General features: G+C 37.8%; 1 protein-coding gene across 1 annotated transcript; it reads right to left on the bottom strand.

Moving 5' to 3' along the window:
• Positions 1 to 1,928: 1,928 nt before the first annotated feature.
• Positions 1,929 to 25,718, bottom strand: LOC111594103 (zinc finger protein Elbow). The gene is made up of 3 exons (XM_023307257.2): positions 25,380 to 25,718; positions 3,582 to 4,344; positions 1,929 to 2,960 (listed from the first exon to the last, which is right to left on the bottom strand). The coding sequence occupies exons 1-3, from the start codon at positions 25,446 to 25,448 to the stop codon at positions 2,212 to 2,214; spliced, it is 1,581 nt and encodes a 526-aa protein (XP_023163025.2). The 5' UTR covers positions 25,449 to 25,718; the 3' UTR covers positions 1,929 to 2,211.
• Positions 25,719 to 27,853: the final 2,135 nt, after the last annotated feature.

Below are 27,853 nucleotides of genomic sequence, written 5' to 3'. Positions count from 1 at the left end.
AAAGAATTATTGATGCCAACTCCAATGTGTATACGTGTGTGTGTGTGTGTGCAAAGTTTATGGCATATTTTTTACGACTCTCATTCGAATCTCTCCCCCAACGTCGCGTATTTTGGTCTCCCGGAGAGGTCATTCCCAATGTGGGCAGCCAAATGCCAAACCGTATAATACAATAAATTGTCAGGTAGTCACTGGGCGGCTAGCTGTCAAAATGCAAGGCATGGCTAACATATAGCTCTACTCCCACTCCCAGTCATACACCCACTTCCACTGCCGTGTAACGAAAATTTTAATTTATCGACGCCATATGTGGGCACCGAGCAGAGTAACTATTGGGCCTCTCAGCCCTTAAGTTCGCTCTGCCCGCAGCGCAACTTCTTTTTTGGGGGAAATATAAAATTTGATTTACTGCCGTGTCCGTAACTTCGGCAGCTAACTTGCAACCTCCTCAAACCATCTCTCTTTCTCTCTCTACCTTTCTCTGTTTGTCTCTCTGTCTGTCTCTCAATCTTACCGGGCATAATTCAGGGGCCAATGTAGCTGCCTTCTATGATTTGTGGGTCTCTGGTTTATTGGCTCTGGCATCGGGCCATTTATTCATTTTGCCTTTTTGTGCTACAGTCGTTTAGCTATTGTCCCTGACATTCCAAAGTGGATCGTTTGTACTGGAGTAGTCGTAGCATCTATATAGAAATATATATTATTAGATGAGGGTGCAAATTTTCTTCTGAGTCCTGATTCTTGGGAGCTGGACTCGTTGCTTTCCTAAAGGATCCCTCCAAAGGCGAAAAGAAGAAGAATTTATTGAAATATAGTATATATTAATATATATATTTGCTTTTAATTTGGATTTAGCTGAATAACTTATATAGTTAAACGACAGCTAAAAAAATCCCACCAATTGCAACTCGTTTTTCAACGATTTAGTTTTTATTTATTTTATAAATTGATCTTTTGACTTTTATACCACAAAAGATATTTGATTGATGATTTTTAGCTTTAAATTTAATGTATAAATGTTCGATCTCCACCTTAAGGATCCTTAAAAGATCTTGCCACATTTTTTTTGATTTAATTTTTATTTGATTTAAAAACAAGAAATTCATGTGGATCTGAAATGATTAAAATTTTCGTCTATTTCAATGAAATTTCTATGCTTTTCTACTCCTTCATGATCTTCGGTTTCATTCATATTATTATATTCATTTATAAAGTGAACAGAGTATATAGGCTCGTCTTTCGTTCTCTAAAGAATTGAGACTGGGTGTAAAGACTTTGCCTACTCCATACTATAGTGTGTCTGAGATGAGGTGCTAGAGACATGACAGTTGGAATAGATATTAGTGTAGACAGTCCAAATATATATAGTAGACATCTGTATGCCTATAGGGGGCATGGCAAATCGGAAAAAGCTATATCTCCCAAAGTTTTGGAGCCCGTAAAAGAGTATTATGCAGTCAGTCCGATGGCAACATTTTCAATTGTTCATAGCCTGATAAGAATACAGGATTTGGGGCATATGGAAGTGTTTGAACTTACGATCATTTTCCGAAATATTTTGTTTTTTTTTTCAACTGCAATCAAAGCCCATAAAAAGTCAGTTTCATTGAAGTTTTTCTTTGATTTATTGATTTGTTGTAGTGACTTAAGTGAACTTTAAAATGGTGTTCATAATTACATTTACACATACATAAACATACATAGCATACACATGCATATGCATATGTACACACATACACATGCATATACATGTGTGTGTAGTTATTAATATAATGTACAAGAGTTTTATAACTTTTAGTTTTTGGACAATCTTTTCATTTTCGAATTGGTTTTCACATATGCATGTACGAACGTATGTACATGTCTATATATATATATATATATATATATATATATTTATATATATTGTATTTGTGTTTTTATTAATAAATAATATTACAATTACCATAAGCTTTAAATGGGACATACAGAGAGACACACGACGAACGAGTGGATGTGCGGCATATCCTTGAATAGAACTTTTCGCCTAAAGCTAAATTTAAACATTTGTATGTAGCTATAGTACATTAGATCACTAGCTTTCGTTTCACGAATGAGTTGACCCGCCCCTGACCCAGTCCCTGCCCGCTGCCCCACAGTTTGGGGGCCAACTCAAGCAAAATGATTTGACTGAATGTTGACCAACTGCTCCGTCTACGGGTGCGGCTTCTACTACGGGTGCGAGGAGCCCATGCGCGGTCCATATAACGAGTAAGGCGCTAAGTACTGAGCCAGCGCGGCATGTGGAGGCAGTCCGGGCATAACTCCGGGCGGAGCTAGCGAGGGCGGCAGCATGGACGGCTTGCCGTACGGATGGTAGCGCGCCGCCGCCGAAAGTGGGCTGAGCGGCGGGGTGGGATAGGTGCGCTGAAAGAGCGGATGGTTCGGTGGTATGCCACCCGCTGCCGCGGCACTGAGCACTGCATCCGGCACGGAGGCTGTGTGCGTGCGCAAATGCTGGAACAGATCGTCGGAGGTGCCGAAACGCTTGCCACAATACGCCGCGTCGCTGCCAATCCAGGAGCACACATACGGCAGCTGAGAGGCGGCCGCCAATGCCGCCAGCTGGGCGTGGTAAGAGGAGGCGGCAGCTGCCGCTGCTGCTGCTGCACTGGACCCTCCGGCGCCAGCAGAGCTGCCTCCCGACTTACCGCCTCCGCCCATCTCGCACTGCGGACAGCCCGCCGGGCAGGGCTGCCCAGCTGCCTTGTTGATATAGTGCGGACTGGCCGGGCAGCCCGTGCAGTAGGGATCGCGACAGATGTTGGGCGCGCCTGCCATCATAGCCGAGGGATCCGTCAGACCTTTGAGGCGCGCATAGTTCAAATAGGGATTCATAGCCGAGGCCTTGAACATCGCATGATGCGGCGACATCAGCGAGCTTGCAGTCATCAAATCCATGGGATAGGGTGAACCATAGCCTGCAGACGAGAAAGCCAAGAGTTACGAGAGATGTTAGACTCTGATACATTTATGCCACTCTAAATATAAAGGAGCTTAATTTCTATAGATCGAAAGCTGATTCGTGTAGGTTAAGCGACTTATTCTTTTTCTTGTCCAGAACTAGTTTGGAGTTGTCCCATTAACAAGGAAAAATCATACTGAACTAATTCCACTTCTTAATCAGAAATCGCTGAAATCCCAATTGTTTTGATAGTCACCAAAAGATATTTTATAGAAATATAGAACAGCGAATATACTCAAGCAGTTCAGGTTTGTTAAGGACTCAAAGCTGTTTCCTAACTTATGCAGAAGTGCGTAACGATTGCTTCCATTCTATGATTGCTTTTAATAATGCCCAAAGAAGGTTTCAGTTAGACTTAATCTAGTATCAGATACTAACTAGACTAGGATTTAAGTCGACACTCTCTTCTATAGATCATCTATCAAAGTTTAAGTTACTTTTAGCAGATATGTTCTATTATAATTCAAACTCTTTTCTGCTGAAATGGAAACTTTGGGTATGATATATCCCAGCCTAGCCTCCGAGTGATTAGCACCTCAAGGACAACCTGCTTTGATATTGCTAGAGCAACTCTTACCTGTCGGATAGTAAGAGCCCGCTGAGGGGCTGGCCTGTTGGCTGGCCGCATGCAGAGCCTTCACATAGCTGGCCTCCTTGGCAGCTGCATAGGCCGCCTCTTGCAGTCGAGTGGAGCTGGGATTCGAGGCTGTGCTGGGGCTATGCATCGCCGCTGACTCTTTGGAGCTGCTGCGTGCCGGCGCGGAAGAGTGCACCGGACTGCCGTTGAGCTGGGTGCCTGTGGCATTGGGCGTGCGTCGCAGCTGGTTCGAGACGCTGGCATTGGGAGATTCGCGCTGCGAACTGCTGCTGGCACTTTGATTCGAGTCGCAGCGTGGCTGTCCGTTTGCCGAGGCTCCACTGCCCATGCCCATGGCCATTGCCTTGGGTGTCTTTACGCGTTGGTTGCTGCTGCTGTTGCTGTTGCTGGTGAGATTTGTGGCGCCGCAATCGCTATTGTTGTTGTGGTTGCTGCTGCTGCTGCTGTTGTTGTTGTTGTTGTTGTTGGTCTCGTAGGGCTTAAAGGTGCTGAGGGTTTTGCTGTGTGCCGGCGGCAGCTGCTGCTGCTCGACGGAGCCGGTGCTAACGCTGGATGAATGACTGCTAACCGGTGAGGATTTATCGCGTGTACTGTCCAGTCCGTTGCCATTGCCCATGACCTTCGGCTGCTGTTTTGTGGACTTTTCAATATTGGCCGCCAACAGCTTGGGGTTTGTGGTATCCGCACCGATGGCGCTGCATGTTTGTGCCAATAGCGCCAACGGGCTGCTCTTGTTGTCCAGCTGCAGGCGACGGAGAGAAAGAAGCAAAGAGAAACGAATTATTATTAGTCTCTCTCACTCTGTCGATATCGTGCCATCAGATAAGAGTCAAACAATCCGCGCTCTGTCGCCTTATTCTTATTTGCATTGTCTTTGGCCCAAATGCGTGGCACGAAGCCTGATCCTAATCTCTGGCCAACACTCGCGCGATCATGGAACACTGTTTGAATCTCTTTTCGCCTGCTCCCATTTCCCTTTCCCCTTTCCCCATTTGCCATTTGCCATTTGCCATTTGCTCTTGGCCATAATAAATAAGGGCTGCTGGCCATAAATACGGCCGACGTGGCCAAAATAAATGGAATTATGGGGCTATTAAAGCGCTTGCAAATAAAAGATATAAAAAGTACATTAAATATGAAATTACGACGCAAATGTAGTGTGAAAGCATTTGGGCCCCATTGTGGGCTCCAAACTTATTGCCAAGGGGCGCTACAAATATGATAAAGCGCGTTGTTAAGACAAACAACCAGATCGGGCCGAGGCAGCGAAAAGTCTTTAAATTATGCCACCTAATGACACAACACGCAAACTCTGCCTTCCCTTTCAATGAATATTTCATTTCAGATTTAAACATGACGAGAATTGCCCCATAAAAACTACGTAGAGAAATAAACAAAATTCTAGAATTTTTCATTTCAAATTTTATGAAACATATCTTTACAGCTATAAAATATAAAATTAGAACAAATTTTAAAGAAATTATTTTTAGATTTAGTTTAAGCTTAAACTGAAGTGAAGCATAGAAATCATGTTGACGATTATTGAATATATATTTTAGTTAAATCTATTCAGATTGTATCTCAGAAGCTTTAAAATAGGGCCCCAATGTGCTTAGCTCTTCGTACTATCAACTCATTGACAAACTGGCAAATTTACATAAATTTTTCCACAATCTGTTATACTAATAAAATGGGGTTTTGTTCTATTGTATATAACAGTATTTTACAGTATAATATTTATAGTACTTTAAAGTATTTCATTTATATTTTTATAGTACTTCTTGGTATCTCTTGGCATTTATTTTGTAAGTATTTTAAGTATTTTATGCAATTTTGTAAAATATTAAAAAGTTTTTTTTTTTACTTCTAGAAAAGAAAAAGAATTAATTTATAGTATTTTATATTTCTTTGGTTTTTTATATAACCCAAATATACTACGCAACGCTGTAGGATACTATAAAAAGAAGGGCGAGGTAACCATAATATTTTATGTGCTATATGATAATATTGCGTTGTACATTATGTTCAAGAATTTTGCCTATAGTTTTTATAGTTTTTTATAGTATTTAAAGTATTTTATGTTTTCAGTATTTCAAAGAGAGTGATAGCGCTCTATATTACCTATTAGTAGCTTCAATAGGGCAAAGTTTATAAAAAAAATTTTTGTCTTCTGGTACATTAAAATAAAGTTGACATATCTCCGATAAAAATGCTATTTATTTCTCTGGCATTTATTTTTGATTGAAAAAAAAGAAATAACTAATGCTTGTTATGTATACTATTGCTTCATATACAATCATAAAATTAAAGAAGCTTTCTTATACAGAACTGAAACAGGAAGAATAAATAAAGACAGACCAAGAGAGAGAGAAAGAGAAAGAAAGCGAAAGTCATAACTCTTCGCTCTTCTGCTCAATTACGTACTTTATTAAATTTTGATAAAACTATTTATAGTGGATGAGGTGTACGCATAATAATTTGCCTGCTCTCATAATTAATTCAACGGAATTGCTAGCCATAAAGTGGCCATAAAATATGACAACGTAATATTTAGCAAATGATTAGGCGAATTGGGCTAATCATTGGCCATGAATCATGGCTAATACTTAATATAGCTTTAGTGCTACTTTTCAGCCTAAAAAGTGAAAATTAGCGATTTGCGGTTTGCTCTGTGAGAGAAATGCCGACGCAAACACAGCCATAGCCAGAGCCACAGGCACAGGGCACAAAGCAAAGTGCATATAAATGAAATGAATATTGCCCACTTACAGTTGTGCCATAAACTCGAACACGGCTTTTGCAATAAAATCCATTTCGCCGCATGCCATAAATTATGGCCCAGCAGGGCACGAAGCCTAGAGAGAGCGAGAGAGAGTGAGACGGAGAGAGTGAGAGTGTAGCGAACCTAAACTGAGCAAACGAGTTGAGAGTCATAATTCATGGAGACTAACGAAGCACATTGGAAATAATGACGTATAGCTTATGTATTTAGTGTGCCTGCATGTGTGTGTGTGCGTATGTGTGTAATTACGCCCATGCTCCAACTGGCGCAAGTCATAAACTACAAAATATTGAAGCTTTTATAACACTCAATGGGCAGCCATAAATTATTATGATACCATTGTAAAAATGGCAAATTTCTTATCGGTACTTAAGCGCTTTTTTCTCTTTTCGATACACAACCCACACACACACGCACACACACCCTAATGGGGTACGACCGTATTTTGTTGTGTTACGATAAGGACCGCGTTTAAGAAAAATTATTTACAGCTAAGCAAATATCGAAAGTTCTAAAAAAAGAAATGAAAAATGACTTTAGTTTGATAAAAAAAAATTATAAAAAATACATTTTTCTTTGAATTTCTATTTTAGAATGTATTTCAACTAATAGTGTGTGTGCCATTCTCAATAAGTCTCAGCTTTATAATTTGGTAGCCATTTGAAGTATCTGAAATAAGTGTTTTGGCTTTGGCTGTAGCAAAAGTTGAATAAGTTCGCTTGAACGATTCAATGAAATGAACTAATAAACTTGTTCAGGGAACAGCTGTTGATCTTAAGTGAACTGGTTCATGATTCAAAAATGAACAATTGAACTTGTGCATCAAATTGAATTAGAATTGTCAACTCTAAAGACGGCAAACTTCAAATATTGTAAAAATAAATTTTTTTATTATAAAGTTTTAGCTAGTTTAAAGAATCAAATTAAAGTCAAGCGAAGCTTCAGAAGGGGACAGCGTGACAGTGGTTCATTTGGTATCTTAGTTGGCTAAGGCAACTGGCTTATCGAGTCTCTAAGTGTGGCGGGAATACATTCGATAGTTTCTGTTTGGTCAAGGCTTACAGCATGCTCTTTCTTGGGCTCATTTTATGACTCTCATTGCAGAGTTCGAATCGCCCCAGGGATTGGTCGGGTGAATCTCACACTTAGTGAATGTCGATTGAAAATATTACTTGATTTTTATGGCTGGTCCCCCTTTGAGGTAGTCCTCGACTGTCGATAGCCCACTCATTCCGCGAACTAGTACGTTATCTGGCGACTTATCAACTCGGAACCCCAAATGCTTGCCATTCAGTCTCGTTTTTAGCACAATTAGTCATAATTTATATGAGCGCCGCCTGATAAAGTTTCCGTATTGATTTTTGCGTTTGTTTGTGATTTAGTTGTCGGCTAATGTTTATATATTATTTGTATTCGCCCCTAGATAGCCAACTTGCACGATTTACGACTGAGCAATAGTATTTATTAGGGCTTACATGAACGACATTCGTCTGGACTTTTGTCAGCTCTAAATAGTTGATTGAATTATTTAGGACTGAGCTGGCTAATTGGAACAAAAGCGAACAACTTAGAGCCCAGCGCAATTTACTGGGCGCTAAAAAATGGTGCTAAATCTAATAATATATGGATAATAAAATAAAGAAACAACAAATGAGCAGTTATAGCACTTCATTAGCACTCGCTCACATTAAACAAAATTTCCCTCTGCTTGTTGTTTTTTTTACATCCGTTTACAAATTATGAGCTTTGTGTTAATTAAAATGTTACACTCTGTGAAAAATGTGTGCAAACAGCAGCAGCAGCAGCAACAACAACGCAGTTAAATAACAAGTAAATATGAACGACAACAACAGCTGCAATCGCAGTCTGAGCAGTGATTGAAAGCGCTTTGGGCATATGCACTCGGTCATGCCGTTTGCACAATCGAGTCACAATCGCTTGTTAAATGCGTATAATTGAATTAGACACTCGAAACTAAACACCCAGCCAGCCAGCCACGTCTCTCTTTGTTGGTATAACGAGCAGCTACAAGTACTTCTTCAACTGCATTTCACATTAACTGCTAATTAAGTTTTTAAGGTGTGTGCACAGAATATAGCGTATACGCATTGTGTTCATAGCCTTGGCGCTTATGTAGCTACTGAGCAGAGCACAGATCATGACTTGTGTGTTAAATAAACGATTAATAATCGATAGTAATTATAAATAATCGATAAGACATAGCCAGGCAATAGACAAAAAAAATTAATAAATGATAATAATCGTTTCGATTAATAATCGATTTATAAGAGATGCTCAAAAGTAATAGGAATATAATGTTCATAGCATTGGCTCTTATGTAGCTATTTATTATAGCACAGAAAATTGCATTTATGCTGAATAAACGATTAATAATCGATAGTCATTTATAAATAATCGATATGAAATTGTCGATTACAATTCATGATTCGATTACAATTTATTGTTACGTATACGCATTGTATTTACGATAATAATAATAAATGTTAGTCGCTTAACATTCGATATATAATCGATATCCAAATGTAATGAGAATATTCACGGTCTTACTGCTACTTATTGGCACATACCTATTAACTATAATGTAATATACATAATATAATTTATTAATGCTAATAGTCGTTTAACATTCGATTATTAATCGAATAATCGAATATAAATAATAGTAATATATAGTATATGCATAGTACGCGCTCGCTGTGACTAAGTGTGCATACATTGTAAGGCAAACTTGTGCTTCATAATCAACTTATAATCGATATCAATTTGTATCGACAATCGATACAATGCCAGCAATAGACCTAAAGCTGATATACCTAGACAGGCCTTAGAGATTATATATATATATATACCTACACTAACTGTACTTTTTAGTCTACACTGTAAAGCTTCTTGTAAGATATCGAAACTTGCCAAGAAAATTATCGATTCTCACTGCTTGGCTACCTCAATATATATTCCATACTTTTTCAATACTCTGTGGGCCCTGCTAATAGAGAGACGATCCATTTAGCGCTTATTGGCAGTACTTACTATACTTTCTACTGGGCAACATCAATTATAAATAAGTGTACGTATGTGTGTGTGTGTGTATTTGGAGTTAACACAATATTTCACAGCTGTCGAAGAACATGATTCAAATACGACGCACGCGATATGTGAATTGTGAAATGTGACACATTTTACGCAGCGGCATTTTAATAGGGCTCTAAGCCATGTTGCTTGGGGCCGGCATTGTCGGCGTTGGGGGAAATATGACACATCGACACACTGTAGACAGCAAATATACACTTGAAACAATATTAAGCAGCTGCAGCACGCCAACAAAAACAATACGAGAGGCAGCGACTCGACGCGGAGCTCTCGAGGCTCGAGCATCGAGCAGCGAGTCTCGAGTCTCGAAGGGGCCAAAAGCAGTCGGCGCTGATCAACTGCGTGCTTGAGGCCACTCATAAAATCATACTCTATCTTAATATGACAAACAAAATGTTGAAACTTTTGAAACAATGACAATGACAATGACAAGCTCTCGGACCACGAAATCTGAATGGGTTCAATTGAAAGCCCGCTGAAGCGCGCGGACAGCAGCCGCTGTGAAGATCCAATAGCTGTTGCTGTCTTCACTTATTTGTACATTACAATTGGGATGCCTGCCTTACAAAGCTTTGAACTCCAGCCGCGCATCAAATACATCTAATTTGAACGGCATTTACAGTTAGGTACATTATATTATTGTATTTGCAAATGTAAATTATGCTGAAAACGCAATAAAACTTATCTACATTGATAATGCAATTCAGCAAAACTGCCTTGACACGCCCACGCCGCCCCCATCCACGTCTGCTTCAGCTTCCCCTGTGGCCATATTTTGTACGAACTGCAATTTTCTACGTCTGCTGCGGCTCAGTTTTCTGCTGCTGCTGCTGCTTCCTGTGGCACACACACACACATACTTACACACAAAAAAGAAACAGCCGCTATAAATATGAATTACAGGATAAGCATAAAAAGCGGAAATTGTGCGACGTCGACGTCGGCGGCGGCATCGCTTTGCATAAGCCCCCAGCGAGGATGTTGGCGTCGTCTGTTAAGACGCTTTTCAGTTTTGTTGCGAATTATAAAATAAGCGATAAAAATTGTATAAAACTTAATGCAGACGTTATGCTTCCACTCTCTCTCCCGCTCACTCTCGCTCTGTGCTGTGCGCATACTTAACGCTTATGTGGATTTTATCCATTATCTGTTAACACCTTTTGTGTGTGTGTGTTTTCGGGCTGCTAATAAATTTGCCAGCGCTGCCAGCAAAATTTACATAAATGCGCTCGACAACATTCATTCAAAGGAATTGTCCCTTTGGCGTCTCTTGTGGCTTTCTGACAATTTACTTAATCATAATTCATAAAGTAGAACACGAAATGTTCTTTCGCTTGTCCGCATCCGCAGAGGGAGAGAGTGACGACATTATTTTTCAAATAAATTAAAGACGAAAGACGTAAATTGAAGTCGAACAAGACATTTATAGCTAGAGTAAAATAGAAATCGAAAAAATTGTCTACAAAAATATAAGCGGAGTTACGGCTAGCAGATATCCTAGGGAGAACTCACGAATAAGTGAAATATTTTATATTTAATTTCTATTAATTTACTGATTTGATTACATTAAAATATGCTTCCAGTTATATTCTTAAAAATATAATTTCAAATTTCCTTATAAACATTATACGATATTTAAGGTATTTTAGATGAGAAGTAGACGGATTGGAATGATATTGATAGTTATATATATAGCGTGAAGTCTATATTACGTATACGCAGAATAACATACTTTTCCCATTCTCGGAATCTGCTACTAATAAAAGTACACAATAAATGCCTATATATAAATATTTAGCAGTTTTTGATTTATTTTAAATTGCTTAGACTTGCGTGTTTCCATCTAGCATGCCAAGTCTATGAGCAAGCTCTACACTTACGAAACCTTGTAGACTCCTGCTGACAAACCTTTGCTTTGCGAACTCTTGTTTAAATTACTATTATAGCTTTAAGTTTCTTTATCTTTTAAAATTTTTAACATTTGATAAACTTAAAATGAAGCTGTTAATTTTAAATTTTTTAATTTTTGTTCTTACAAGACATCCTCTTCTACTTTTATTCCTGTTGAGCAGATGCTGGATAAAATGTTGTTTATCTGTTTAAATAATTTTTTCAACTAGAAAATATTTCTTTAAATTTTTCCTTTTTTATATATATCGTTAAAAATGTTGTATATAATAATTTAACAATTTTAAATTTATCAAGATTTGACCTGAGTCTTAGCGAATTCTTGTAATAGTCTTTAGAATAGTAACAGCTTTAAAGGAAATATTTAATTTAGAGTTTATATTTGATATGTTTTTTATTAATATCAGAACTAAGAATATAATATATAATATATAATATATAATATATAATATATAATATATAATATATAATATATAATATATAATATATAATATATAATATATAATATATAATATATAATATATAATATATATAATATAATAAGCAACTCTTCAAATAATTCTTAAATATCAAATGCTAAAGCACTACAGAATGTGATAAATCGGAATCACACAGGAAATTAATTTGACAAGGCAAATTTTATTTAAAATATATATATATATTTTTTTTTATTTAAAATATATATATATATTTCCTGTGTGATTCCGATTTATCACATTCTGTAGTGATGATATTTAAGAATTATTATATATATATATATATATATATATATATATATATATATATAATATAGGGATATGTAAAGTAGCCTATGACAGCTTAAATTTGAAGTCAAAGCCATAAAGGGGCAGCCATAAGAATATGGTTAGCTGGAATCGACTTGGGGGCATCGAAATTGTAAAGCTTGCAAAAGTCGATTAAGTGTTTGATAAGTGTAATAAGTTTGTGAGTTTCCCAGAATACTTCCATCAATCTAAGATAAATGTGGCTTTTGCTGCAGCTCTGGCATTTGGCAATGGTTGCCACAGTGCCGCAAGCGGAGCGTGAAATGTGTAACACGTCAAAGGCAACGCAACATGCCAAATGGCGAGCACTCGAGCTCGAGCTTGCGCGGCAAATGCGCAATCCAATATGCCTGTTCGTAGTTTATTTAGCCGGCGCACAACGCTGTCACATTAACTGTCAACTGCTGCAAAAGTGACACTTGTCATATTGACATCTGACAGCGTCATTTGACTGTCAAACGCAGCGCGGCTCTACTTGAGTAAATATGGCCGAGAGCTGGCAACAAGAGCGAACTGCACGACAAATAAAAAACAACGAAACCTAAATGAAAAGCTTATATTGCATGACTCGAGGGGCGTCCAGGGGCGGGCGGGGGCTACGTGTGGCAATGCTTTTATGGCGTTGCCACTTAATTTGACGACACACACAAACTCGCGCAGGCAGAGACACACACGCAGCAGTCTCATATGCACTTGGCGTTAGACAATGTTGCAATTTCAGCCGTTGTTGTGGCCTCAGCAACAGCAACATCTACAACAACAGCAACTGTCAACCATATCATTGCAATTGTCACAGTTGCCGCTGCAATTGCTGCTGTTGCTGTTGCCGTTGCTGCTGTACGTTTTGAGTGACACATTAATGCCATTTTCATGTGTCACTCTTTCTTTCATTTGGGGTCTGTCGGGCTTTGTGCCCCCTCAGTTAGATTTCATGCCAGACTTTTGTCAACATTACGTGTCCATTTAGTTGTCAGTTAGCGAATGTTGTTGTTGTCGTTGTTGTTGCTGCTGCTGCTACGCTTGTCGCATAACCTTTTTGTTTTGTTCATACGCTTTTTATGTAGTTGTTAGCACTTGCTGGCTTATTCATGTATCTGTTAGACAGCACAACTTGGCGTATACGCAACTCTTTAAGAGTTTAACTGCAATTAGTTGTTTGTTGACCCAAAGAAAGACAAATGATTATGTGCGAATCTCTTACCATCTCTCTCTCTGTCTCATAGACACACACTTATTGGCCATTGTCAACGCCCATTTGGCATATTCCATTATGTGGCCCATCATTCATGGCGCTGCTTAAAAGCAAATGCTGAATGCTGAATACGAAACAACAACAACAGCAACAACAACAAACGTCTGTCTACAAACTGTTCGCTTTTACTTGGGCCAACAGCTCAAGGTTTTTTTCGTATCGCCAGCTGCCTGTTGTTCCTTTTGTTTTGCCATGTAATTAAGACAACGAATTTATCAATCATACGCAGTGTGAACCCGTCAGTTGCTCTTTGAGCATTGTCTCCCTCAGTCTCTCCACGCGTGTGTTTATTGAACAAACACATTGTGTAAACATGCCTAAGCATTGCTTACTAACTAATTTAGCCAGCGATTATGTATTTATATGTATATTTAATACAGTCAATAAAATAAGTTAATGTATGTGAATGCTTCTCTCTCTTTTTTATGGCATTCCCCCACATTTTGTGTGCGGCAGCTGCTGCAATTTGCATAAACCGAAACGGACTGTCTTTCCGTCTGTCAATCTGTCAGTCTGTCAGTCTGTCAGTCTGTCAACTGATTGACTGCCTGCGCCTACGTACGGCATTCATTAGTTCTCACATTTGTATAATAATGCCGGCCTGCATATAAATTCTCGCTGACAGACAGGCCTGTGCCCGTTTCCATTTCTGTTTTCGTTTCTTTACTTTTATTCGAATACAGCCGCAGCCAATGCAAAAATATATATAATATAATGAAATATCAAAACCGTCTATATGCGAACTTAAGCTGACAGGCGACTAAATTAATTTGACAATAATTAGCATTTCAAGTTGTCAGCGCTAATGAATGCGACGGCAACTGTTGCTGCTAGTGAATGTGCCAAGGTGTTTGCTGCATGCAACATGCTGCACATTCAATGACCCATCACACAACGTGCAACTTGCCACTCGTAAAACATTGCACGTTCTCTCACCCTCTCTCTCTGCCTCTCTCTCTCTGGCTAGCAGAGGAAATTAGATGAGCCGAGGTGTCATTCGCATTTGCAGCGCGTTAATTACGTGTTATTTATAATTATGCGCTTTACACATGCGTTGACAACACCTGTCAGCAGTGCTAACAACTGGCGTATCGAATCGTGTCGGGACAGCTGCCGGCTCTTCTGGGCCAGCCACGCCCTCCGGCAGCTCGTCCCGCCGCGCTTGCACGATTATTCATAATTCATTTTCCTGATTTCATTTAATTTTCGTGTTCGTTTTCGTTTTCGTTTCTTCGTTCGCGTGTTTTCAATTTTATTTCTTCGCCTGATTTCAGTTTGCATTGCTCATGTGTTAATTAACTTTCGAAATATTTGCTTTACTTCCGCCTGAAATCATTTTGCTGCCCAAAGACTTTGCGTAGTTCAAAGTGATTTACTGAGCTTACAATTTGGCAATTCAAATGCAATTTCTTAACTTCATTAGATACATAATAAATACAGAGTAAATATGGAAATAAACTGCATGGGACAGGCGCGAAAACCTTTTCTTTTAATGCATTTCCGTTTCAGCTCCTCGATGGCAGTCAGCTGGGACAGATAGAGCGACAGCTACCAGTGTTCCGAACCACTTGGCCATTTTGGGCCGGAAAGCCAACTGACAGTTCAGTGTTGCACAACGCTCTCTTTTCTGCTTGTTATTTTTTTGTTTTTAATTTGTAAAACGAGCACTATTTGTGTACAAAATGTAGCCGAAAGCAGGAAAGAAAAAAAGAAGAAATTGTCTATTCCTGAGCGTGAGAATGAGCGAGTGAGTGAGTGAGTGACAGGCTGACGCCCTTTATACTGCCGCCTCTGTCCGTTCGTCTGTCAGTCTGTCAGCCTTTCAGTCTGTTTGGCTGCCCCCGTCCATCACTTTAGATAATCAAATGCGAAAATATGCGAATAGAGCAAAATACTACCGGCAATGCAGCCAAAAACACACACACACATGACACACCCTGTCATAGAATATAAAGAGATATAGCTTGCAGTTCAGACACTGCAGTTATAGTATACCCTGTAGTTCCTTTGACATGCAAGGGGTATGCTAAATGAACTGAAATGAAATGTATTAAGCAAAAGTCTATCTTTACTCAAAGTAAAAAAGGATATAATCGATATGTCGATACATATTTCGATAAATTGTGTTAATCGAACATTTTGCTTAATTTGAAAAAAGATCTATAAAATGAGAGCACTTTAAGGGACTTGCTAATATTTATAAAAAACAATTCTGGTTATATATTCTATAAATAAATCGATATAATTTTCGATAAAAATGAGCTTAAGAAACATTTATAAATAGCATTTTATTTTCTAGAATTATGTAATTTTTAATCAAGTGAATTCTAAAAAGCTCTTTGTAAATATATTGAATTCGATATATTTTAAAGTGATACTGATCGATATATCGATACATGCTTATCATAGACAACAGAACACGCTTACTTGGGTTGAGTAAGCAAGAAGAATGAGCAGTTGATCAGTTGAATATCATCAAAAAGATCGAGATGTATTAGGCATCGATACTAGGTATCTGTTAGTCGATCACTTGTTAAGCTCGCATTCTAACTAGTTTTATTTTCTTCTTGTTGATTTGTTTCCGTTTGTGTGCGCAACGCCCTTTGCTTGATTTTTTCCACAGCGATAAGCAAATTTCGCGAAAGTATACCAAAATACGAGCCGAGCAGGAGACGGGGCGGGCCGGGACAGCAGACGAGCAGCTGTATAAATGAATTGCAGATGGTAAACTTTGCAGCAGAGTCAAAGCTAATTTAAATAAGCAGGCAGTGGGAAGCGTGAAACAGCGCCTTCAGGCAACGATCCGCAACACGTGATAAGCGTCAGCTGGGAACAGACTGAGAGAAGCGCCCTGAGCAGGGGTTGGGAAGGCGTCAGATGCTTGTGTCGTGTGCAGTGGGAAAATGCATTTTCACTTTTCCGCTGAGAGCTTCCATACAATAATCTACAATTGAGTGTTTGTTTTTGGGTCGAAAGTTGTTTTCGCTTCGAATGACATTTGCCAGTTTAGGGCTGTCAAGCGCAGGTCCTGCAAAAATACTTTGCCATTTGACATTCATGACATTTGAAAATAACAATTCTGTCGGAGTATTTAATTTGTTTTACTTTCCTTTCTTCTCTCTACATAAATATTTTATATTTATTTATTTTTCTTTCTTCAGCTGGCTTGTGTTCGTTCAGCCTTGGGACTGTCGCCTTGAAGTGTCGCCAGGCAAATCAGCCCGGGTTCAAAGAGTGTCAAAAGCAAAAGCAAAAGCAAAAGCATGGAGCCAGGCGGACGGACAGCAGCTGAAGTCTAAGAAATTTGTTGCGTTTACAGCGGGCGAAAATACATTTTATGAAAACAAATGTCAGTTTGACACATGTCGTTTTCTATTTAAATGAACTCGCTGTCAACTTTATGGCGCGTATTTCATAGCTTTCAATCGGAAGGCCCCTTGTAATGAATATGGATGGGGTTGGTTCTGGTAACGACGGCGAGCGACAGCTGTTGTTTCTGTCTGACACGGTCGTTAAATTATATTATTTATTTACTTAGCCTTGCTCCGCGAAAAGTCGAACACAATCTCTCAAATCTCAAATCAAGACTCATTGACAGCAAAGTTCAAGCTTTGATTATTTTTTGTTTTTCTCAAATAGCAAATCAATGAGCAGGAAACTTACAGCGCTTCTGACTCAACAAATGTCAATGAGGCAAGTCAATATTGTTCTCATATTTCAGTGTATGAGACACAGGTTCTCAGTGGCTCAGGTTAGGGTATCTCGCAGTCGGACACTCCCGCTTGTATTTTCACAGACTTGTTGAAAGTTCGTTGGTCACTTTCACTTTTCGAATGCGCAAAGTGGGGTCGTTTGCTGCTTGCAACACACGAAACTAATTTGAACCGCTTTCAAATGACTGCTTAAAAATTAATGGATACACGATGGATGCTCGCCGACACAGAAAGACATAGCTATAGATAGAGATAGAGTTCAATTTACAGATATAGTTACAGATAGAGATACAAGTATATACATATACTGATAAAGGTAAACGATTGAATAGCTAGAAATACAAATACATAATAACACACATAGATACAAATGCAGATATGGAATGTATCTGCACTTAAAATGATTATAGATACACTCACAGCTCTCTCTGTTGCTGTATCTTTAGTTGAATATTGAGTAGGTTAAGATGTATCTAAGCATTTGTTTTCTATCTTTATTTATATCTATTTATGGATTCAGATTAGTTTTTAGCGATATCTACAGTTACATTGTGCATAGTCAGCTGTAGATACTTCAGTATCTTTGGTTAGATGTAAGATGTAGATATATTCTCTGAAGATACAGCAACATCTTCATCATCAATTGAATCTATTTCTTGATATTTTTATTTCTGCATTACATTCTATATATATCACAATAGTATCTTAACATGTATTGTTTAAGGCGTAACTGTTATACTTGATATATATACATTCTATATTATATCTATAGATAGATACATTTGTTTTTGTATGGCATGCATCTATATCTGCAAGTATAGATATTGATGTAAGTATATTCTGTATAAGCAACTATAAGTGAAGATATGTTTACTCCAGTATCTTCTGCATATGTTAAAGACTATCTGCATATGCTACAGTTCGCTATATCTGTATCTGTAAGTAGTTGTATCTTCATCAGTACTGCCACAAGCATCTAGCTTCAAAGAAGTATCTACTGTTGGATGGTTCTGTATCTGTTGATGTTGCTCTGCGCTATGTTTCATACAAGTATTCAGTATCTGTAAAAGTATCTGTGTCTATGTACATCTGTATCTGTATCTATGTTAGTTGAAGTCGTATTCCCTATAGATAGCTATAAATAACATTTTTTATGCAGCTATCAGCTGATGTATTTATGCTATATAAATAGCTAAAAGTGAAGATACATCTACCTCCTTGTCTACACTGCCATCTTGAGCCCTATCTGCATATGTATCTTGATTCAGCCACACTCAGACGCCGAGAGCGTTCAAGTGACGCCAATTAAAATGATTAACATCGATGTGAATGTGTTGCATTAAAAGTGTCGCCGATTCGAACACACAAAAGAAATAATAGTACAAAAAACATCTACAGAGAATAAAAAAGATACAACACACACACATTTTGAAATTTTTTTGGTGTGATAAGACAAGCGAGTTGTTTCGGCGCATAATTGATGTGATTGAGATTGATTGCTTATTTGTTTGGCGTGTTGCTGTTGTCGTTGTGGTTGTTGTTGTGGTTGTCCGCTTTGATTGAAAGCCAAGCCAAGCCAGGCCAAGCCCAGTTAAAAAAGCAAAACGCGTCTCGCTGCGTAGCTGCGTAGCTGGCGCCAGACATTTGGTCCCATTGCCATTGAGGCATTGAGTGTTGACCGCCTTCTGGCTTATCAATATTACATTCGAGTTTATTTTTCTTTTTCTCTTTATGATTAGACGCTTTGGGCGGACAATGGGCAATGGGACACGACCGCATAAGTGCGTAGATACACGAGCAGCGAGGGGCTTCAAAAGCAATTTGTGTGTGTTTAGTGTCAAATGTGGTGTTGAGCTGCCCGAAGCCAGTTGGCTTGGTGTGGTTTGTGTGGTTTGTGTGGTTTGTGCGGCGAGGGCTTAGTGTTTATATCATTTTCTGGCAATCACTCATACGAGGCGACTTAATGATGGCTGCCATTTGAAAGGCAGTTAAGTTGATGCGGCTTACAGCAATGTTAAAGCGTATCGGAAATGGTCAGCAAATGCCAGTTAAGACCCAATTTTGCCACATTTTTCTGTTGGCCAGGCTTTAAAACACATTTGAAGACATGAAGCAAAAGACCAGAGCGAAAGCCCCAAATGAAGGGGCATTTGCTTATCTAGACGAGTGAGGAGCTGCTTCGGCACTTCCATGTAGCAGCCGTTCGAAAACACATTTAGCCACAATATCAACTGACTATAAATTAACCCGCTGACTGCCCCTTGTCCCCTGCCCTTGCCCTCCTCTCCTATAGTAGTCCCCGTTCTGACAGTTATCAGCGGGCATATTAATATGATTATTTCTATATTAATTTATTGGTTAATTTGTTGCCGCATTTTACGATTATTGGCGTTGGCTTTGGCTCTGGCTGTGGCTTTGACTACCCCAACTCAGCCAACCCCACCGCCTCCGCTCGATTATCGCAGTCCATAATTTGAGTCTGTCGGTGGCTAAAAACGGGTTATTATTTTGCGTTTAAGCCGTCGTTTCAATTCATTACCATAGTTAGTGCCTCGCGTGCATTTAAATGAATTCATTGAGTCTCTCGGCCATTCAATTTGTACGTACGTAAGCATTTAGCATGAAATCGTCTATGGAATGGAGCTCACTTAGGCGTCAATAGCTCGATTGACGCTCCAGCAATTTTTTTTATTGATAAATGCCTTAGCAAACAGCGAAAATAAAACAAACAAAAAAAAAACACAAACACAAACAAAACCAATAAAAGATGTTTTCCACTACTTTTTCCTCTCTGGCTAGCCGCATGGTGCTTTATTTATAGTCTTCAACAGAGTTGGGGTTATTAACGAAATTGATCGCTATAAAAATTATGAGTGCCATAAAAAATGCCATACAATATAAGTATTCCCTCATCGAGCTGGCTAATTTTTATTCATACGACATTTATTTTGGACTCTTTTTAATTGCGATTTTAATCTCACCATTTTATGACTCACTAAACTCTATTTTGGGACATTTGCTGGGAAGCGCCTCTTGTTAGCCATGTTTTATTATGTCTCAGACATAATAAGGAGCTGAACTCGATCTTTAATCTACTGTATTGCTTGACTCTCTTACAGCAATTTACCTGAAAGACTTTTGAGCTAAGAGTTTGTGCATGAATCAGACTATGTTCCTGAAACATTTGGACAGTGCTAAGTCTGAGATTGAAGCCAGAATGTTTTCATCTTGGTCGGTGTTCGAGATATTCTAACATATACTAAAGATATTAAAAGTTTGTGCTTCCTATACTCGAGTGAGTATTCTATCTCTCTCTCTTTCTCTCTCTTACTTTCATTCACTTTATCTTTCTCTTTCTGTCTATATATCCTTTTCTATATCTATCTCTTTCTTTTATTGTGTAGCTCTTTCTTTTTCTCTGTCGCTCTGACTCTCACTCTCTCCCTCTATCCCTCTCTCTCCCCCTTTCTCTTTCGCTCCTCTGTTACCCGCTCGCCCTCACGTCCGATTCTTGTCCTGTGTTGTATGAGGAAATCAAATATTTTATACACGCTCACAAAGTTAATCGAGTATATTAGTTTCGTGCAATTTCCGTCTAGTGCCTATTGAGATTTGGATTTTAGCTATACTCAACTGCAGCCACTTCTTATAAAGTTTTGAAAAAAACTTGTAAATGATTTAAAACGTAAGGAATTTGTATGTTTATTTAGTTTTAAAGTTCTCTAGAACACAAATATGTTTAAATTGTTGTTTTGAAGGCAAAGCTTAACAGTTTTCCTAATTGCCTCTGGCTATATTTTATAAATATTTATAAATTTGTCAGGCAGCACTTTAAGTTACTTTTATATGCGTTTTCAGCCTGTTCAATGACAGCTGAAAATGATTTCTTAGCTAATTTCAAGCTTCAGTTTTAATTTATAGCCAAACGTAGTTACAAGCGCTTTGACTGATGAGTTTCTTCTGACTTCATTTAAATTGTGTTCTACTGTACGTGCTACACATATGTAGGTGTGTGTGAGTGTGTGTGTGTGTATACCTACTCACAAAAATATTTGTGATATTCCAAGAATTAATTAACACTTTAGGCAGCAGAAGCAGAAAGAAAGAGAGAGAATAATAAAAATACAAAACTATTATGCAGTATGCACGAAAAATTAACATGACAGCTCTAGACATGGCAATTTATCACTAACATGCTGGCCAATTCATTGCCGTTGTTGCTGTTGCTGTTTGTTGCTGTGTGTTGTGCTGTTGATGACACTTTAATTAGAGCCACACGCAAGCGAGGCACACAGACAAAACGCCTGACAACAGACTGTGAACCACTATTACAAACTGAGCTGAACCCAAGTGAAGAATGAACTAGCTCTCTGACTCCGTGTGTTTGTTGTGTCAGTTGCACACACACTTCAGCTGCCAGAGTTGCCAGACCGCCGTTGACTGCTGACTGCTGACTGCTTGACTGGCTGAATGGCTGAAAGCTCAAACGGCTTTTGGCTCTGCGGTCTGCATAAATGGCTGCTTGACTGACACATTTAATTATATTAATGATGTTTGCGGTCAGCTGACATTTGCACTTTATTTACACTCCCGAACAGTTGAGCTGCTCGTCAGACTTTCACGTTAACATGGCTTACACACACACACGTGAATCAGGCTTGATCATTTCTCAAATGTGACAGCAAATTATCAACAGCAAAAGCAACAGCAACAGCAACAACGGCAACATTTTTGTGGCATAGTTTTTCGCCGTCTACAAACAGCACAAACGATGACACTGACAGCTGTCAGGCTTAGTTTATTTGATTTTATTATAATTAATAGCGGGCAGGTGTCATTAATCATTGAATAATTTATGGGCATTCGCTGCTAGTATTTACATATGTACACACACAGCTGCTAAATGCGCAAAGGGTTAGTCAGTCGGGCACAGCCAAGTAAATAAATTTACTTAACTTGACAACGACATAAATTTTAAATCGTAAAATAATTTATAAGTGAAAAATGACAGTAAATGCTGTAAGAGTACTTTCCATTTGTTTTGATGCACCTGCACACATTCGTGTCGACAGCTTCTCAATCACAGCCACAAACGACTTTATCAAGATGAACTACAATGTTATGAACTAATCGGAACTAGTCAGTAGTATGCTTTAGTGAACTTGTGGGTATACAATCTGTACTTTCATTATGTGCGCATAATCTATTGGTATTATTCGAAGAATAGAAATCACAAATGAACTAGTTCATTGAACACTTATCATGCGAACTAGCTCATTTAATTGAACTCGTAAAAATTACTCCTAATGGAACATAATAATAATGGCATATAATCAGACATTAACTAGTTCATTAAACTAGTTCCTTAAACTTATTATTTACATTAAATAAGTAAAATATAAATTTTCGTACATTTCAATTTCATGTGAACTAGTTTTTGTAAGGGAAACCCAAATCGGGGAACTGCCAACTATTTGGAACCAGTGCTCTTTCATTTGTGAACCATTAACTTATTATTGAACATGTAAAGCCTTGTCAATAACATATGAACTAGTTCACTGATACACTTTACTATCGAAATCTAACATTTTATTATGTATTTATCTTATTCGTCACTTACGAAGTGAGTTACTTAATTGAACATAAAAATGGAGAACTAGTTCAAAGTAAATTTTATGAATTTTATTCCACAATCATTTTTAATTTTGTCTTGAATAAGTTATGGTATAGTTTCAGATTAATATTTAGCCGAGTTTAAGTGTGAATTGATGAACTAGTTCATGGAATCTAGTATTAATTAGAGCTATATAATCTCTGAAACTATAATTCATATTTTATTTTTTATGCCAATTGTTCAACTATATACTGAATAGTGCATATTGAATGAAATTCCTTAAGAACTAGTTCACATAAATCATTAGACTACAGTACAAAGTGTCTTTTTCTAAATCAATAAGTGGAGATACTGAATATGTTTATGTCTACCTCATGCAGCTATAAGACTAGATATATATGACTCTATATATGCAGTTCAGTCAGTTTCTCCATTCAAAGCTCTAATGAATTGCGAACTTAGTTCCATTTTAATGGCTGCAGCACTCGCTCATTGTGGCGCTGAGAAGCTGGCATCCGTTGTTGGTGTGAATAGTGTGAATATTTACTCACAAATTAAAATGAAAATTTATTGGTCTCAACGAGTTTTTGGGGCTGCAGACACCGCAGCAGCCAGAAAAAGGCTTTCGGACTCTGATTAACTGCTCGAGCAGTTGTGAAATTGCATTTGTTCGCTGTGCCATTATAAATTCAGATTTGCTGAACACATAAATTCCACTCCAGAGTTGCCAGAATGTTCAACTCCCCTCCAGTTCCCGAGTCTCAAAGAATTCACAATGAAAGCTGCAAATGTTGATAAATTTCATGAAGCGACGATTGCGATTTCTTGCTGCAAACTAGTTGTAGTCTGGGCAGTCTGGCAACCTTGGTCGGACAGTCCGGCAACCATGTGTAGGAGTTGCTGATTGTTGTCGTAAATTGTTGCTTGCGGCAAGTGGCCGTAATTGCTTTTCTGTCGACATTTCTATTATTTATGAAATATCATACGTTCATAAATAATGGCAACTAATTTTATTTAAACGCTCGCAAATACCTCGCACTCCATAAGCTGGCCATATCAGAGCCAGATTGTGATATATTGCCCCGAAGCCGCCACCACGTCCCACCCAGATAAACACAAACAAGAATCTATTATTCAATCGAACAACAAACAAAGTCTCACCTCAATGCGATATAAATTGCGACTCGGACTTGCTGAGCTGAATAAGCACACACACGCACACACACACACACACAGTTTCATAGTATAATTAATTGATCGAATATAATAATAAATAATTGTAGAACATTTTAGTTTACAACAGTTTTGCATGGAAAATAAAATTTGAATAATTCAAGTTAAAACAAAAAAAATTTGATTGAGAACATTTTCCTTTACCAATTGTGGAGTAGGTCTATAATTTGAAATTGAGTTATGAAGACCCTATCAGAGGGATATCATAAAACTGCACATAAATAGTTCGAGATGAAGATGAACGTCTTAGCAGCTGAAGAGAGATTTAAAAGAGCGCTAACTTGGGGTTAGAAGAGATGTCACTATGTAGTGAAAAAAATATATAGAATCAGAATCAGAATGCTCTATATACTTTTGATGCCTTAGATATGATATATACATATATATTTGTTTATATATAGACTAATGTAATCAAATTAATTATATAGATAAAAATTCGTTGCAAGCCAAAATCTGTTTGCACTTCAAATTAAATTAAGATTTAAGTGTTTTTGCTTGTTAAGTGTAAATTCTTCTAATGTTAAAGTCTTATCCAGAGTGAGCTGACCTAACGTTATCTACGGCTTTTAACTACTTTTCGATATTTGAAACATTTCAATCATATTTCAGTTTCTTAGTAGCATTTGAGCAGCTGTTCAAGCAGATTCCATGCCAAAAACATTGCGCTTGATCGTTTGCTGACCTAGGCAATGACATTAGATGATCATACGTTCAAATTGTGAATAATTTTGAAAAAATGAAATATATATAGACCCTATAAGTTAATACCAATTTCGAACTTTTCAATTAATTAAATATTTTGGAAGCCAGTCAAATTATGATCATCTTAAGAAATCTGATCATATTTTATATGTATGAAAATTAATTCAATTATATATAAATATATATTTATATATAATATATGTAGGTTATAAAGATCAATTAGATTAGAATTATAATTAGTGATATATATATATATATATATATATATATATATATATATATATATATATATATATATATATATATATATGTATATATATATATATATATATATGTATATATATAGATAGTATATTAAAAGACGTCTTTGAGTTTAGCGATACAGTTTCCATTTCCAATCAGAGCTCTTGTTCTTCTTTTTAATCACGAAAAAACATATAATTAACTTTTCTTTACATATGATCTTTGAGTATAGCTGGCTATACCTTGCTTATATTTATGCCTAAGATATGTGCTTTTTTTTCTTCCGCAACTTAAACTTATCAAAATAAACATTCTTTTTCACTTGCTTCCAAAAAAAAAAAACAATCTAACTATAGCGAGCTATAGTTTCCTGAATAATATATATTCAATATTCGATTCGTGCTCTAATTCCACTTTGATCATCTGGGACTTACCGCTGTTGGAGCTGCGGCAGCTGTCATATAATCCGGCCTTAGATAATGATGATTGCTGGACTGCAGCATTTTGTTGTAGTTGGTTAAATCCACTTTGAAGGCTGTTCTTTGGTTTAGATGTGGGAAGAAGATGCAGCAGAGGCTGGAGGAGGAGCAGCGCGCTTAGAATTGGCTTAAGCTGTGTACAGTGCTGCCTATTTTGCGTAGTAGTGGGCGAGCAGTGCTGCCAACTCGGGTGAAAGGCGGCGCCTGCGCCTCGCTTAAGCCGTTGCGGCTTTTGGTTTTTAATTTTGTTCAATTGCAACAATTGTTGCTAAAGATATTTCTTTAGTAATTTATTATTGTTGCTGTTGTTGTGATTATAATTTATAATATTAATAATTCCGAAGGGGATTTCAGTTGTTGTTATTCAGTTATTCCGAGTTGCGCGGCATATTTAATTGATTTGCTGCTGCTTAATTGTGAAATAAATTCATTAAGTCGTATAATTGCAGCTGCTCAACATTTATTTATTTTCGGTTTTTGTTTTTTTTTTAACTATTTTGCGTTACGCGCCAAAAGCTGCGTGAAAACTGAATTAATTTCCAGATATTGAATTACTTTCTTCTGCTTCAGCTTGGGTTTTGCTTTTCTTTGGCTTTGGATATGGCTGAATGCCTTCGTTTAGGGCGTGTTTTATGACGAGGCACGTACGTGAGACTTGGTGTAGCTAAGGAGGGCTTGGGGGCGGGGATTGACCTCTATAAAATCTATAATCGTAAATTGAAAGTTTTCTCTGATTTTTTTCAAAAACTTTGATTTATTTATTTTTAATTTTTTGTATTTTTTTAAGACTAAATGTGGATCAGTCTAGGAGTAAAGCACCTTTTTGAAAACATCACTTGAAATTTTTTAAAAAATAATTTTTTTTATTTTTTTTTATATTTTTGTAACTTTTTCTTGTAATTCTCTTTGCCTTGCATGCACTAGAGCATGTGTGTGTGTGTGTATGCAATTAGTTACGTATTTATTTGACACGCGGCACACGTTAAACAAATTCCACTCCGTTCGCAATCCGTTCACTTTGCACGTACGTACTTTAACGTGAAATAACAGAATTCGACTAAAAATCTATAAACAACATTCATACTCATTCATTTTTTCGCTCCGCTCTTGCGTCTGTAGACGTTCGTTTGAGAGTTGCGAGAGTGTAAAGCATGCGGAACGCTCGGGCATGGCACAACTTGTTCCGAAACCAGTTCAGTTTCACACACTCAATGCGCCCGTGAGCGTGTGTGAGTGTGTGTGTGCGCCTGTTTCTCTTTGTTGTGGTCGTTTTCATTTTCAACAAGTGTGCTTTTGTTGTTGTGCTCGGAGCGACAACATAATAAATGTCATGCGCAATAGAGAGGAAGAGCGAAAGAGCGCGAGAGCACAAGCGCAAGCTTTGTGACAGTGGCTCTCTTTGGTGAGCGCGCATGCTTGCTGCTGAGGCAGCACAATAAAAAAGTACTAAATTTCATTTAGTAGTAGACACATTCGTACCACGTTGCTGTCGTCATAAATATAGCAGCGTTAAGTAGTTTCACACGCAGCATTTACACTGCGCTAAGATCTAGTGATTTTTATGTATCAATTTATGATAATGGCTAAGTTGAAGTATTCCGTTTACTAAAACATAATATTTGCTTCAGTAAATTCTCGAAACTTCCTAATAAAATCGTTTATTTATTTATTTACACACGCAATTCTTCACACATACACACATCCACACATCACGTTTTTCGAAAGCCGCCGCTCATTGGACGATCGTCGCTTCTGTGTAGCCATTTTGGGATTTTTTTCTCTCTCTTGTTAGTGTTGTTGTTGGTGTGGTTGCGGTTGTGTTGGGTAATATTGAGCACAACGGCGTCGGCCATAATTGTTTACAAGTTGCGGTGAGCAGGTGGGCGGAGGAAATAATATGTGCTAGAGTTATGTGGTCAGATAATACATGAGGTGCCAACAAGAGAGCGAGAGACCAAATGCGAGAGAACAGCCTTGTATGTCGAGAGAGACTCGTTAAAGTTTATGAGAGATAGACAGAGAGAGCGAGTTTTATGAACGAGCTGTAAACAGAAAACAGCTGCTGGCAAATGTTTTCACATGCTCTGGAATGGGAAAAGCACCGCACCGAATTACAACCAATCCAGTTTACTTGATGCGAATAAGAACAAGGCACTGTAAAGGAAACTTGTTTTTACCAAAAACTTCAACTTTTAACTAGAATTACACCTCAAAATAGATAGAATTCCAGGTAAAAAGGCGTAAATCACATATTTGCATTTTGGAAGAGTTTTATGTGTATAAGTCACATAAAATGTCCTACCGCTGGCCAAATGAACAAAGCAGCTTTAATTTTTATTACAACTCCGCTGTTTCAAAACATGGCCAACAAAGTCAGCTGCAAAATTAGGCGTCCATACAAATGCAAATGGCTGTGCCATAAATCGAAC

This window comes from Drosophila hydei, unplaced genomic scaffold (genome assembly GCF_003285905.1).
Source record: "Drosophila hydei strain 15085-1641.00,03,60 unplaced genomic scaffold, DhydRS2 tig00000149-arrow-pilon, whole genome shotgun sequence".
NCBI classification, from domain to species: domain Eukaryota; kingdom Metazoa; phylum Arthropoda; class Insecta; order Diptera; family Drosophilidae; genus Drosophila; species Drosophila hydei.
This window is presented reverse-complemented; position numbering and strand designations above follow the sequence as displayed.

Excerpts from the sequence above, each read along its gene's own strand:
- LOC111594103 (XM_023307257.2), bottom strand. The coding sequence starts at position 25,448 with ATGCTGCAGTCCAGCAATCATCATTATCTAAGGCCGGATTATATGACA. Across the intron at positions 4,345-25,379 it reads CTGCCGCAGCTCCAACAGCG|CTGGACAACAAGAGCAGCCC; the intron begins GTAAGTCCCAGA and ends CGTCGCCTGCAG. Across the intron at positions 2,961-3,581 it reads GGGCTCTTACTATCCGACAG|GCTATGGTTCACCCTATCCC; the intron begins GTAAGAGTTGCT and ends TCTCGTCTGCAG.